Consider the following 15,070-nt stretch of genomic DNA (forward strand, 5'->3'; position numbering starts at 1 on the left):
ACCTCTTTGATTTCTGGTGCAATGCTGTGTTGTCCCTCCCACAGATATCAGGGTGGTTGAAGTCCCCTGTGAGGACCTCATCCTCCATGTCCTTCTTGTAGTGAGGAGCCCAAAACTGAACACAGTACTTGAGATGCGGCCTCACCAGAGCTGAGTACAGAGGGATGATCACCTCTCTGCTCCTGCTGGCCACACTGTTTCTTATACAGGCCAGGATGCCCTTGGCCTTCTTGGCCACCTGGGCACACTGTGGGCTCATGTTGAGCAGAGCATCGACCAACAGCCCCAGGTCCCTTTCCTCTTCACAGTCATCCAGCCATTCTGTCCCAAGCCTGTAACACTGCATGTACCCCCAGCAGAGAACAACTACATCCCCCAGAGGATTGCTTGCTGCTCTGTCACCCTTTATGTTCAGTGCAAAAGATAAAAGCCATCCGTATATCACTTGATCTCCCCTTTCCTTTTTGATCCCAGCAGCACGAGAACTCCCTGGGTTGTCTCACCTCGGCTTTAGAATAAGGACTTCAGTTTTCGGACACACTTTGTAATGTTATTTTTTTAATTTTTTTTATTGGTTTTAATTCTAATTCTGATACTAATTATGATATATTGTACTGTAGTGTGTTATCTTGCATTCTGGTATCATCTTTGGTCAATTAATTAAACAAATTAAAACGAATTAAACAAATTAAAATTAATTAAGCCAATTAAAACTAATTTGTTGCCACTGTTTTGGTTTTTGGCCAATCTCTCTACTTGTTTTCCCCTTTTTTTCCTTTTCCCTTCACTGGGGCCTGGATGCTTCTAGGGACTCTGGAGTTTGTTTTTGGGTCAGAAGCAGTACGAATGCTTCTGGGGAGTTTGGAGTTTGTTGTTGACGCAGAAGTAGTCTGGATGATTCTGGGGAGTTTGGAGTTTGCTGTTGGGTCAGAAGCAGTACGAATGCTTCTGGGGAGTTTGGAGTTTGTTGTTGACGCAGAAGTAGTCTGGATGATTCTGGGGAGTTTGGAGCCTTCCCTGCCCAACGCAGGTTTGGGTGACTTCTCAGGCAGCTTCATTGCACGCCCTGTGCTCCATGAGTCTCCCTGAAGGCCACGCTCCATCAAAGCCACATTCCTTCTGCATTGTCCAGACAGAAGATTATAGCATGAAGGAGAGGAGCCAGCTGGTTTATGAAGCATTGTGGGTCTGATTTTCGAACCCGCAATGTAATCCACGGGACCGGGCTGGAACTTGTCCCTGGCCATCTGTAGTCTGTGGATCGATTTCTTCAAATTGGAAATCTCCTGAAGAAGCTCATCCTGGAAGGGAACAGAGGGTTTATGCTTGGTCTTGTCTTAGAGAGTGCTTCCCACCCTAAGTACTGCTGCTTTACGCAGAAGAGGGCAAGCACACTGCTTCAGCCTTGCAATGAGGGCAGAAGAGAACGGCTGCCACAGTGCTCTGCTTGTAAGCAAGCAACTTTCCAGGCTGCCTTCACACCAGCACGCTGTGCTAGCTCAGCTCTGAGCTGAGCTGTCCTTTCCATGCCTCAATGCCTAGACCACCAGCCCGCCCCTCACCTTTTCTGCTTTCCCCATCTCCCTCAGATCCATCAAGTAAAGCCCGTGCCCTCAGTGCCATGCTGCTGACACGTGCCTACCAATACTGGGCTTTGCCTACCTCTTCTCGCCTCTTTGCTTGCTTTTTCTCCAGCTTCAGCCTGGTCAGGTACTGCCTGTACTCGTTGAACTCCTTCAGAGTGCAGACAACCTACAGAAGAGACAATGACAGATGGCTGTAGTGTCAGGCCCCTGCCTGGCAGACTGGAAAGCCCTCCTGAGGAGACCCGTGTTGGTCAGCCCAACAGCCAAACTTACGTCGCCATCCTCGGTGACCAAGCCCCGTTTCTTCAGGTTCCGCAGGTTGTTTTTGCGGTTGTGGAACTCCCGCAGATGCGGGTCATGCAGGCTGTTGTACTCTGTGCACAGATTGCGACTGTACGGATCTCTCAGGTCAAACTGAGGAGAAGGCTGGTGGAGCTGGAAGAGATGTGTTGTAGAGTGTGAATGGGGAAGGAGAGAGCAGCAAAGAAACAGAGACACTTCCAAGCTGCTCACACCCACAGGCTGGCCTCTTGCCTCTTTCCCAAACAGTCATGTCTGGGTTTTCCTAAGTCCTCCAAGAGGGAGAGCAGAGGGTTGCACCCTCCTCCAGGAACGACCCGGTCTCCACATTTCTGTGCCTGATGGGTGCCTGGCCCCAGCATCCCAACACATGGGATTGGCATCCCAACACAAGGCCTCCTTGGCATGGCGGCAACCCCAGGAAACAAGAGCCCTTTTTGACGCTTCCTTACTCCTCTCACCTTTTCCCCCAGCTTTCTCCTGGCGAAAAGGAGCTTGGTGCCGGGCTGCACAGGGATTTTAACCCCAAGTGGAAGGTCCAACAGCCAGCTACCTCCTGCTCCAACTTCCTGTCCTCTGGGTCGGAGCTAGAAAGACAAAGACACGCTTGGACACTCAGACACTCCATTCCCCTCTCCAGCCCACCTCCGCTCCCTTTGGCAGCTCCCTCCCCACTTCTGTAACCGATGCTGGGATATGCAGAGAGGTGCGATTCCCTGCAAGCCTTCTCCAGCACCAGCATGAGGAGAAGTGTCCCTCAGCCTCTGGAGAGCATCTACAGCCCCAGAGCAGCCCTGCATACCCCAGGCTACTGCACTCAGCCCTCTATTGATGTAGCAGCTCTCACCTTTCCGCTCTTCCCCGCTCTGCTCAGAAATTCATCTGGATTTCGGAATCCAGCACTGCAACAGCACTCCATGGCTCCTGGTAGGAACTCTCTGAGAGCTGCAACCCTCTGCTACCACCTCTCGCTCCAGCAGCAGCGAACTGAGGCCACCCCAGCCGGAGTTCCAGCCTGCAGCTTTATGTCACGCTCACCCACTGTTGCATCACAATGACATGCAATGACATGCGGCAAGCCTGCAGCTGCATGGAGGCCCTTCTGGGTGCACTCGTGGTAAGCTGCTCCAGCTGGCCCTGCTTTGAGCCAAAAAGGCTTGCTGAGTCCTGAGGCCTGCTGTAGGCTTCCTTGGTTTCTATCACAGGTGATGCTGCACGTGGAACAAATACCTTCTCGGGTTGTCCCAGAGCTTGTTTTATAAGTAAATGACACTGAAACAATGTGGGAGAGCTGGCCTGTTTTTCTGTCCTAGAATCTTAGAATGGTTTGTGTTGGAAGGGACCCTTAAGATCACCTCGTTCCAACCTGCTATAGACAGGGACACCTCGCTGTAGACCAGGTTGCTCACAACACATCCAGCCTGGCCTTGAGTGCTTCCAGGGAGAGGAGGGATGCTGAGGAGGTGGAAATAGTGAACGCCTTTTTTGCTTCTGTCTTTAGTGAAAGGGCTCTCCCTCCGGAATCCCAGGCCCTGGAGGTTAATGAGAGAGTGTGGGGAATGGGAGATTTCCCTTTAGTCAGGGAAGAGGTGGTCTGTGAGTGCCTAGGAAACATTAAGGTCCATAAATCCTTGGGACCTGATGGGGTGCATCCACAGGTGCTGAGGGAGCTGCTGGAGGTCGTTGCTGAGCCGCTCTCTGTAATCTATCAGAGGTCTTGGAGAACTGGGGAGGTGCCTGAAGACTGGAGGACGGCCAGTGTCACTCCTGTCTTCAAAATGGCAAGAAGGAAGACCCGGGTAATTATAGGCCAGTCAGCCTCACCTCTGTCCCAGGGAAGGTGATGGAACAGCTTGTGCTGGACGCCATCTCCAGACAACTGGGAGAAAAGGAGGTTATCAGGAGTACTCAGCATGGGTTCACCAAGGGGAGGTCGTGCTCGACCAACCTGTAGGCCTTTTATGAAGATGTCACTAGCTGGGTGGACAGGGGGAGAGCGGTAGATGTAGTCTACCTTGATTTCTGTAAGGCTTTTGATGCTGTCCCCCTTGACATCCTTATAACAAAGCTGAGGAAGTATGGGATAGATGAGTGGACGGTGAAGTGGGTCGAGAATTGGCTGACTGGCCGAGTGCAGAGGGTTGTCGTTGGTGGTGCGGAATCTGGCTGGAGGCCTGTAACTAGCGGCGTCCCCCAGGGGTCTGTGCTGGGTCCGGTCTTGTTCAACATCTTCATCAACGACCTTGATGAGGGGATAGTGACCACCCTCAGCAAGTTTGCTGATGCCACGAAGTTGTGAGGATTGGCTGACACACCTGAAGGCTGTGCTGCCATTCAGAGAGACCTGGACAGGCTGGAGAGCTGGGCAGTAAGAAACCGGATGAGGTTTAACAAAAGCAAGTGTAGAGTCTTGCACCTAGGGAGAAATAATTGCATGCACCAGTACAGGCTGGGGGAAGAGCTGCTGGACAGGAGCTCTGCTGAGTGGGACCTGGGCGTCCTGGTGGACGACAGATTGACCATGAGCCAGCAGTGTGCCCTTGTGGCCAAAAAGGCCAATGGCATCCTGGGGTGTATTAAAAAGAGCATGGCCAGCGGGTCGAGGGAGGTGATCCTCCTCCTCTACTCTGCCCCGGTGAGGCCTCCTCTGGAATATTGTGTCCAGTTCTGGGCTCCCCAGTACAAAAAAGACAGGGATCTCTTGGAAAGAGTCCAGCGGAGGGCCACTAAGATGGTGAAGGGCCTGGAGCATTTCCCCTATGAGGAGAGATTTAGCGAGCTGGGTCTGTTTAGCCTTGAGAAGGGAAGGCTGAGAGGGGATTTGATCCAGGTTTATAAATACCTGAGGTGTGGGTGCCATAGTGGCGTGGCTGGTCTCTTTTCAGTAATGTGTAGGGACAGGACTAGGGGTAATGGGATGAAACTTCAGCATTGGAAGTTCTGCACGAAGATGCGGAAGAACTTCTTTACGGTGAGGGTGACGTAGCACTGGAACAGGCTGCCCAGGGAGGTGGTGGAGTCTCCTTCTGTGGAGATATTCAAGATCCGACTGGACGCCGAGCTGAATATACCAAGGCCAATTGCTATGCCAGGCACATTTATGGCATCAGTGAACAAATAATGCCTTAAAAATTGTAATAGACAGGAGCCATCTATTCTTTTAAAACTAGGTGACCAAAGAAGAACAGTCCCTCTAGAGTCAAGCTGTTAAGAACTAACAGCATCAATCAATATCACATAGATAGATTACTTCCCTGCCCTAAGACCATCTTGTGACCATTTGGTGCTCCTAATTAAGCCCTCTTGATGGCATTTTGTCTGAGCCATGTGACATTTTGTGATAGGAGTTACTGCTAGTGTTCCCTTAACCCTACACCAAAGTAGGAGGTATCCATTCTCAGGGAATCATGCAGGCTTCCTCTGTATCTGATGCTCAGAGACAGCCCCAGAACTTTTTAAATCTTAGCTTAGCTCTCATCCAATAATGTTCATCAAACAGTGCAACTTGTCCTTTGGGGATGTCCTTTGTTCTGCATCAACCAGTTCCAACGGAGTCTTCTTGGCTTGTTTTAGATCAGTTTTTCAACAGATAAAGCCAGGGTCTTTGAATTACAAAGTGAAATTGCAGAATGCATGATTCTCAACCAAACAGAACGGGAGGTGGGATGCAGGGTGAATACCTGAGCCAACACCACCTGCAAGCAATCCTTCAGTATCTTAGGAATCTCTAGCCATCCCAAATCCAGTGTTGTGCTTGATCTATCATCTCTGCTGAGTTTTTAGCTAGCTGATGGTGAGCATCATGGTAGTGATGGGTGAGCAGTCGGACTAGAGGGTCTTAATCAACCTTAAGGATCCTGTGATCAGAGGAATGTGAATGTGCTGTTAAAGGTCACAAGCGCTGCACTGCAGCATGAGCATACACAGCGAAAGGCTTTCAGTAGAGCTTCAGTTCATAAATGAGGACTGGGTTATGGAAAATAGGCTCAAGATAGAAACCAGAAAACAGATCTTAACGCCAGGTTCTGTGAATGCAGCCAGCTGAATTTCACAGATATTGAATTTCAATGACCATTTCTTGTGTTATTTTACCCTCCAGCTCCACCCTGAACATGAACATGTCAGTGACAAGCATTACTCCTCCAGGCTTGACCTGACAGAGCTTTACTTGTACTATGAGCTAATGCCAGGAAGAGCAGGAAAAGAGTTTCATCCACGTGCCTTCTCCTTCCTTAGTAAAACCAGTGTGAAACTGCAGCCACGTCAGGCTGAAGGAGACGTCTCAGATGTCCTGCCTGGATGCAGGAGGTCACGTGTCAGAGGATGTCTGGCACGTCAAGTCTCATGGCAGTGCAGTGCATGACAAACTGCAACAACACTTTCCTGTGGGCTCCTTTGGGCACGAGGCCCAGCGGGTGACACACCTCTGGCTGCAGCTCTTCAGAGCCTCCCAGCAGCCACGTGATGCCCATGGGAGAGACACAGCTGACCCGCACAGCAGATGATTTACCAGGTAGCTCTGATTTACAGCAAGAGAAGATACAAGTGGCGATGCTGAATGGTGAAATACTGCGAGTGTGTGGCATGGGTATAAGATTTGTGAGCCTGAGGATGTTCAAAGTCAGGCTGGACAGGGCTCAGAGCACCTGATGGAGCTGCGGTGCCCCTGTTCATTGCGGGGGGAGTCCAACTAGCTGACCCTTAAGGGTCTCTTCCCTATCTATGAGATACACGAAAGCTGATTCTGCAGTAACCAAGCTACCAACAGCAGTTGTTTGTCTTACAGTTTGCCAGCACAGATTTTAAAATAACAGCATTGATTACTCATTTGATAGTCACATTACAGTGCAAAGCACATGGAAAAGTCCATCAGTGAATTCAATTAATTCTGGGGGCAGACCTGCCAGTATGAAATATTATGCTAACATGACTGAGAGAAGAAAAGCAAAATTAAGACTAGCTGACAAGCCTTGGCAGGAAGTTCTGCTCTCCATCAATTAAGTCCCATTATTCAATTCTGTTGGGAGCTGTCTCCATGTCTCTCTGGAGTTTGTTCTTTGAGAAGAAGCAATTAAGTAAGCTCTCCAATACCAAAGTGCATACACTGCTCTGGGGCTTTGTTGTTTCTCCATGGACCAACAAGGGTGACAAGCCAGCAGAATATGATGAAGAGCCTCATGCATACTCAGTGTGAAAAAAAAAAAGGCAATTGTTGCTGGGAAGAAGGTTCATTTGCATTTGTGTCATCTGCAGAGGGTATTGCAGAAATGGAAAGTCTTCCACTGGAGCAAACAAAGGGCTCTCATTTATTGCAATCAAGACCCAGCGTGTGGATCTCAGAGATCAGACCTACACCCTGCAGCAAAACAGAGACCTGCGTGGGAAAGTTCAGTTTCTCTCTACATCTGTGCAAGAAAAAGTCCACCATGGAATGACAGCTAAGTAAACATCCCTGTGACTCTTCACAGGTCTCTTCTACATTTGGGATCACTGCTACAAAAAGAGCTCTTGACATCATCTCTTGTGGCCACCCTGAGAGAAGAACAGGAAAGCTGGGATGCTCTTTTTCCTATCTTTCCCTTGATTTCCTCTATATCTTAGGGACGAATCACAGGACAGAACACAGAAATCAAATGGCTCTACAAAGCAGATTGGCCAGTTCAAGTCAAAACAGCCACTGAAAACACCCCAGATGCTGTCTGACAACAGTTGGACTGTCGGGGAGTCGGGTGAATGCAGTCTGCTGGCCCTGGGCAGGAAGAGGACAGCCCAGACTGTCACATGCCTTTCAGTGAAAGCTGATAGAGCATTTTATCCCCCTCACAGATGCACTGACAACTTCCAGCATCATCCATTGAGACGCTGTGAATTTTCAGGGTGTGTTTCTTCCCCACAATGTGCAGTTCATATTTTTCACTGGCCTTGAGCTCCTTCCCATCCTTCATCCACTCCACAGTAGCGCCTGAGTCTGAAAGCTCAGCCTGCAGTTTGGTTTCCTCACGCAGCTGAACGGAGATCTTTTCTACATCTTTGCTCTTATTGGTAAATCTCACTGCAGCACCTGTCAGGAGCAAAGGCCGCGTTATTTCAATTTATATCAGGCTAACGTGGTCAATGTTTGCTGCAAGATCTCTGAAAAAGTATCACCTTCTGCTCCTGCACTCATCATTGTGTCACTGCTGAGTAATTCAAGATATTTCATTTGGTCTTCTTGCAGGATTTACTAAGTAAAAATCAACCAAACATCTCCTTCTACTGATTAATAATGCTCTAAACATGCTTCTGCAGAGGTTTCCACCCAATGACAAACAGCTCCTCCCATAATGAATGTTTATTTGTTCTATTTTGTCATGCAAAGCTGATTGATAGAGATATTATTGGAATGATTGCTCCCCTACTTCTAAACTATTCCAGTGCAATCAGAAAGGCTGTCTGAACCTGGAGCTGAAAGTACTGCTCTATGGTGATGCAGTGGTAAACCTGGTGACTGAATGCACTGGCCAATAGCTGTGAACTGCAGACATTCATCAGCTGGCATGAAGCAATCTGGTTCAGATACCAAGCAGCTGGGTAGATTGGCTTACCCTACACTCAGTGCTATCATGTTTAGGTCATTACCAGGACTCACGTCAGTCCATGGGATGCAGTTTCAGGTATTTGGTACAGTCAGTGAATGCCTGCAGCCCCAGTTCTAATCATCAGATCACAGCAACTCTGCCTTGACTGTAAGAGGAAAGGAGAATGATCAAAGCAAATACCTCTCACTCTCATCTTGGTGCTGACATCAACATTTTTGGCAACAAATTTCACTTCTGCTCCATTATCGTTCTTGGTGACGTTCTTTATGATTAGGCTGTGAGTAGTTTGGGTTCTCTTGATGATCCAGGTCTCGCTTTCCTGTAAGACTTTACCACTGAGGTACCAAGTGCCGCAACACGTTGTTGTAAGGTCAATAGTAAACATGGCATCCCCTCCAGGTACAGCTTCACCAGTTGTTAGGGGGGATTTCACAGCCAGGACTGGGTCTGAGGAAGAACAACATGGATGTCTTAATGCTCTTTAGATGCAAGTCTGGTATCTCATTTAGAGATGGAAGATTAAATCATAGGTACATTTCTACTTCTCCCTTTGCATGAGTGCTGGAAGAAGCACTTCTGTGCTTAAGATCTGTTACAGAAAGTTCTGCCTCTTGCACATGTGAGATATCAAAAGATAAGGATATTCATGTCTCTGTCACAGAAATATATCTTGTATCACTTTAGTGGTAGCTGGATGTTGATAGGAGATAGGAGAACTAGGAATAAAGGAAAGCCTTTGGTGTGTTAATGCACTGCTAACCTTAAAGTCAAAGGAAGCATCTTTAGGGAACCAACACAGCTGCTCAGCACACACTGACCCATTTCCATTGGGGTTTTTGTGCTTACCAAGGTGCACGCTCCCTGGGAATTCCAGAGACGGGCTCTGTCCATGCGCATTGACTGCAGACACTCGGAACTGATCATCAGCCTCTTCAGACAGATTGCTCACCGTGAACTCTGGGACGGGGACATGAGACTCGTGGCACCTCACCCAGGTGAAGCCAGTTAGTTTATTGGGTTCCACAATGTAGCCATCGATTGGAATGGGGCGGTGCATCTTCGGAGGAGACCATGCCAGCGTCACTGAGGTTTCTGTTTTATTTTTCATCACAGGGTAAGCTGGGGGCTGGGTGGGAGGTTTTCTGGGAGCTGAACAGAAATAAATTTCAGAAATATTAGCATAAGGTCATGTAGGCTGGAAAAGACCTTCAAAAGACCTTCAAGATCAGCAGACTCAACTTTCAGCATGACCTACTGAGTCCCACCATTAACTACTGTGGTACCTGAGGACATACATGACAAGCTTATTCCTGCAGGTATTTGCACAGTGAACATATTCACCCTCTGGCTGCTTTGGAACATTTTAGAGGTTAAAATCCCATCAGACTTTTTCACTATGTGCAGCCACTGATACAGGCAGGAGGCTGGGAATTACTCGATGGGCTCTAGTTGCAGACTACTGACACAGTAAAGGATTGATTTCATTTCATTATGGCCATCAGAAAGTTTGGTGTCTGGTTTGAGTCAACCATCTAGACTCTGCTTATAATCATATGGAGAAGAGCGCATTTAGGAGAACTCATCTCATCTTAATAAACTTGAATGAAATCACTCCCCCTTGTAGGAGGGACAGCTTCCGAGCTTTTTCTGCTCCAGGAACCAGCTCGAGCTTCAGAATTTAAACAGCAGTCAGAAATTAAACTGAGCTTTGTCACCTCCATCAAATAGAAGGAGTGGTTGGGTGGTACAGCTTTCCAAATAAAGAAACTGTCACAACAATCAGATGCCTACCTTTTCTTTTTGAACTTGTTAATACATAGAGCTTAATAGCATCAGAATGCCCCAAGCACTTCAGATAACAGGACAGCTGTAAACCCTTCTTTAAGGATTCCTTTGTTTAACCACTGAGTAACTGTAATTCAGTGGTGCTGGTGGGAGAAGGGAAGTCCTAATCTTCCCAGATGGAGAATAGAGTTGATGTTCACATGCAGACTGGTGCTGAAGCAGAGCCAGAAACCACTCATTTGGGAAACACAGCACCAAGAAAATCATGTGAATAGCTTCATAAAATCAGGCAGCTTCACCCAAATTTCATGGCAGGTCCATTATTCTTCCTATTTTCAGGAAGAAATGTTTTCCCTTATTCTTGTAGTTTTCTTTTCTTTTCCTTTCCAGCAAGCAGCTTTGTAGCTTACAAATTGTTTTCTAATCACCTCCTGGTGTGGACAAATCACACAGGTTTGACTCCATGTTTTACATAGTTAGCATTTTATATTTGTTCCAGTATGGAACTGTACAGTCATAGAATGGCCTGGGTTGAAAAGGATCTCAAAGATCACAGAATCACACAGAATCACAGAATCCTTCTGCAAAAGAAAACACAAAAGCTACAGGGACTTGGAACTACTTTGTATATCGAGATCAGAAGGAACTGAGAAGTTATCAAGTACAAAGAACTTACTTTTCCAGATTGCCTTTTCCAGACTGCTGTTCCAGCAGTGACAACAAGCGCAGGCAGCCCGGAGGACATGGCAGACATCGATGATCGGCTGGCATGGATCAGCGAGGATGAGTTTGGGCACAGCACAGCTGGCAAGGGATGCTGGGGTGGCTGCAGCAAGACAAGAGCTCCTCCAGCCTGAAGATCTCCATCACCAGAAGAGAAAGGACAGGGTGAAAGTAAGGAAGACGCGCAGACGAGAAGAGCAGAAAGGGAGATGAGGAGGGAACTTGGTGGGGTGGCAATTCTGGGGGAGAAATTGTACTCTGATAATGTTACACTCTGAAATTCAGTGTTGCAATTTGGAGGAAGGAATTATTGGGGTGGGAATCTGGGGGGCCGTTGTAATACCAGAAGTATTTTACAGAGCAGCAGCCATGCATCAAGAGAAGGGCTTCACAGAGCAGCAGCTGTGGAGGGAGAAACAGCATGAGAACCACGGACACCTCTAGGAAAAGAATGAGTAGCTCGTGGCTTTCAAGGGGGGGTATTTGAAGGGGGGGTTGTTATTGCGGTAGCTTTCCTCCAATTGGTGTCTGTGGTTTTAAACGCCCTCGTCTGTCTGCTATAAAAGCATGGCTTTTCGGGCAGTCGATGGACGCAGCCATATTTAACCATACTGCTGTCTGTTTGTCCTAGCACGCTGACCTTTTGCCTTCAGGTTCGCCAACTACTGTCTCAGGAACCAGAGTTATTAGGCATTATCCAGGTTATCTTGTGCTTCTACTATGTTAATAGATTGGATGTGAATCCAATGGGGTCTGATGTTACAAATAATGCTGGAATCTGTGGGAATAATCACTGAATGTATTTGTAATGCTCGGTTATGATGCTATTACCTCTCTTATATCCAACTAATTTGGATTTTTCAAATATGACCACGCATCACTTGAGAGGAAGGCGCACGCTCATAGAACTGAATGGGAGAGTTGATTTCATTTTCCAAGCAGGTGTTCCACTTGGGCTCTATATCACGCACTGGCCACGCGGATATGGAGTACAACTGGAAGAAATCCCTCAGACCCTGAATGCAGGAGAGAATGTGTGGTGGGTGAGAGAGGAAAGGTGCACTTTGAAGCAGGGGACGCCCTGCTGGCACTGCCTGTCGCATCCACCACCAACACGGTTTGCTCTTTATCCTGCTCCACAGCTGCTGCTCTGTTAAGTCCTTCTCTTGATCCATGGCTGCTGCCATTCTTCTTGGATTACAACAGGGAGCTGGGAGGTTTTTTTGCACAGGGAGGGACCTATTGGTGGGAGGGAGCGGGGGGGCGAGAAGTTGATTGGGGGTGGGAGTTTGAGGGGATGGGATCAGAAAGGATTGTTAGGGTGGGAAATGGTTGGGAATACTGTCATTTCTTGACTGTTTGCTACGTTCAATTATTAAATTCCTTGCATTCACTTTGCTACACCTCTGCTTGCAGCCGCTAGTTCAGTTACAAAGCCCACCAGGCCCCCAGGCCCACCTTCAGGGCAAAGTGGGCAGCAGAAAGGGCAGTGTCCCAGATCTGCCACCACCATTGGACCCATCCCTCCCCTCCTCAGTCAGTTCTGCGTGGGAATGGAGGGATGAGAAAGGGGGATGGACGGGAATTCTGGGAGAGCTGAGTGGCTCAGCCTGGAGTGGAGGAGGCTCACTGCCATCCCAGACACAGCCATCAGTCCCCAGGTGCAGAGAGGACTGAGCCAGGCTGCACCCTGCAGCACCCAGCAGCAGGATCCCAGTCTGAGGCCTGCCTAGGTCGTGTGGCTGCGCTGCAGGCTGAGCTATGGAGAAAGCCCCACTTGGAGATTTCTTCGCTCCCTGAATGTTCCCCCCTTTCTCCATCTTGCTCTGCTCCATCCCCAGCCGCAGTCCGGCGTCCCCGACATGTTGCTGTGCTTGCAGAGCTGGACTTGGCCCTTGGCCTGTACAGGCCCCTGTCCCCACCTGTCGGATATCCACCTTGCCTTCTCACCCCTCTCTCTAGATCCAGTTCATGCCCCATCTATCTCACCTCCATGTCCCACCTACGTCCTCTCTACGTCTTTTGGTCTCCCCCAAACCACCCTCACGGTGCCTTACCTCCTGGCAGGCTCAGGGAAGGAGCACCCGGTGCCCTGAGCCCACAGGCCCAGCCCTGCACAGCACTGCACACAGCACTGTCATGGCGGCGCCCGGTGCTGCCGCACAGCATCCTGGGAGTGGTAGTTCCTGCGGGGCCTGCAGCTCCCAGCAGGCCCTGCAGCTCCCAGCAGGCCCGGGCGAGGGCAGAGGGGAGCAGTGCTGTCAGCCGGGAGCTCGCCCAGAGAGCCCGATGTTCGGAGCACTTCACACCAGGAACTTTGGACTCGGCTGCTTCTGTCCACAACGTCCCTGAGCTGCTCAGGAAGCACAACTGTCTCACCCTCTGAGAGCTGGGCTGTGCAAAGGAGGCTGCAGTTGCAGGCTCAGCTCTGCCCTGTTCCAGCAATGCACTTCCTTACAACTGGAGCACTGTCACGCTTGCTTCTTGCTTCAACGGAGCAATCGCCCACCGCTTTGCACACCTCTGTGCTCGTGCAAATGGCCACCACCCCATCCCTGCACACACACACACACACACACACACACACATGTACCACCCCGTCCTTGCACACACACACACACACACACACACACACACACGTGCCACCCCATCCTTGCACACACACACACACACACACACACACACACGTACCACCCCATCCCTGCACACACACACACACACACATACCACCCCATCCCTGCACACACACACACACACACACACACACGTACCACCCCATCCTTGCACACACACGCACACACACGTACCACGTCATCCTTGCACACCCTCCCACATGCGTGCACTAATGGACTCACCCATGCACACCCACATGTGTGCAACCCCAGCACTGTCCACAGCTCCGTGCACGCTCATTTGTGCATTAAGATGTGCACAGCCTTGCTCACAGCCATGTGCATACACACAAGTGGGCAAGAACACACAGTCCACTGGCGTCCCTCTGTCTGTGTCTCACCGGCTGTGTCACCAGAAGAGAATTCAACTCTCAAGAATGAAGAACTCACATCTGGCTCCAAGGAATGTAACTCTCCTGTCTCCCAGAGATCTCCACTGTCTCACCTGGTCGTGAGCGTCCCTCACAGCCAGCCAGAAAAGCAAGCAGAGGCCGAGACCAAGAAACCCCTCCCTGATGTGCAGCTCTCTGACAGTTTCTTCTTACACAGAGTGCTGGCCGCAGCCGTGTGCATTATCACATGCACTTGTATGGGCAGTTGGTGTCTAGACGTGAAGGAGACTTGCTAATTGCCCTGCTGATATATAGGGACAGACAGAAAATTTCAAGCAGGAGGTGGAGCATGTATATAAAGGATGTATGGACCTACAGTTAAGGATGTGGATTTGCATCTGAGTCCGTGCCTGCAGACGATGCAAGCGCTATGCATTGTCACCCAATGGAAATGATCAAACAGCTGCTTTGGGACAGACTGTCCGTAGGGCTCAGGAAGTGTGGCCTTCCAAGGTACTTCAGGTGTCCCAAAGAACAGAGGCAAGCAGTGATGATTCCTTTCTCTCTTGATTCTAATACTTGTAGGTAGAGCGCTTGAGAAAGACTTTGGAGGCTTTCCTCAGCCTCTACCTTTCCTTGTACCTTTACAAAAGCAGACTGTCTAAAAACAAGAAGACTGGACACACATTTTGGGTTTGGTTATTTTTATTAGTTTTTAAAAAATATTATAATATATATAATATAATATTATTTATTATTGTATTTATTATATTATATATATTATGTATATAATGTATATTATGTATATTATAATATATATTGTTTAATCATATATTATAATATATATAATATATAAATAATATATAATGTAAATTTTTTTTAAAGTTGTTTTGGTGTTTTTGGTGTTTTTGGTGGTTTTTGTTGTTTTTTGTTGTTTTAGTCCAGTCCAGTGTAATAAATTCTCAGTCTTACAAGGGATGAATTTTTAAGGCCTTCCTGCTGATGGACCACACTCCACTTGAACGTCAAGTGGAGCATGAGGTAGCCTTCATCCAGAAAGGTGGAATCTTGATGGGATGTTACTGTCTTATGGA

General features: G+C 48.6%; 1 protein-coding gene and 1 long non-coding RNA gene across 3 annotated transcripts; both read right to left on the reverse strand.

Annotated features, from left to right (window-relative positions):
* Positions 1 to 553: 553 nt before the first annotated feature.
* On the reverse strand, positions 554 to 3,915 carry LOC146760424 (fibrous sheath-interacting protein 2-like). The gene is made up of 4 exons (XM_085551362.1): positions 2,734 to 3,915; positions 2,348 to 2,473; positions 1,663 to 2,021; positions 554 to 1,301 (listed from the first exon to the last, which is right to left on the reverse strand). The coding sequence occupies exons 1-3, from the start codon at positions 2,803 to 2,805 to the stop codon at positions 1,737 to 1,739; spliced, it is 483 nt and encodes a 160-aa protein (XP_085407488.1). The 5' UTR covers positions 2,806 to 3,915; the 3' UTR covers positions 554 to 1,301; positions 1,663 to 1,736.
* Positions 3,916 to 9,316: 5,401 nt separating this feature from the next.
* On the reverse strand, positions 9,317 to 13,127 carry LOC146760425 (uncharacterized). Of its 2 annotated transcripts, XR_014947643.1 has the most exons (3): positions 13,030 to 13,127; positions 10,926 to 11,110; positions 9,317 to 9,613 (listed from the first exon to the last, which is right to left on the reverse strand). It is a non-coding gene; the product is annotated as an uncharacterized LOC146760425 (long non-coding RNA). The 2 variants fall into 2 exon arrangements; XR_014947642.1 differs by lacking the exon at positions 9,317 to 9,613 and having other exon boundaries at positions 10,716 to 11,110.
* Positions 13,128 to 15,070: the final 1,943 nt, after the last annotated feature.

Source organism: Coturnix japonica, chromosome 6 (assembly GCF_054131305.1).
Source record: "Coturnix japonica strain WE chromosome 6, WE-NBRP24, whole genome shotgun sequence".
Taxonomy (NCBI): Eukaryota; Metazoa; Chordata; class Aves; order Galliformes; family Phasianidae; genus Coturnix; species Coturnix japonica.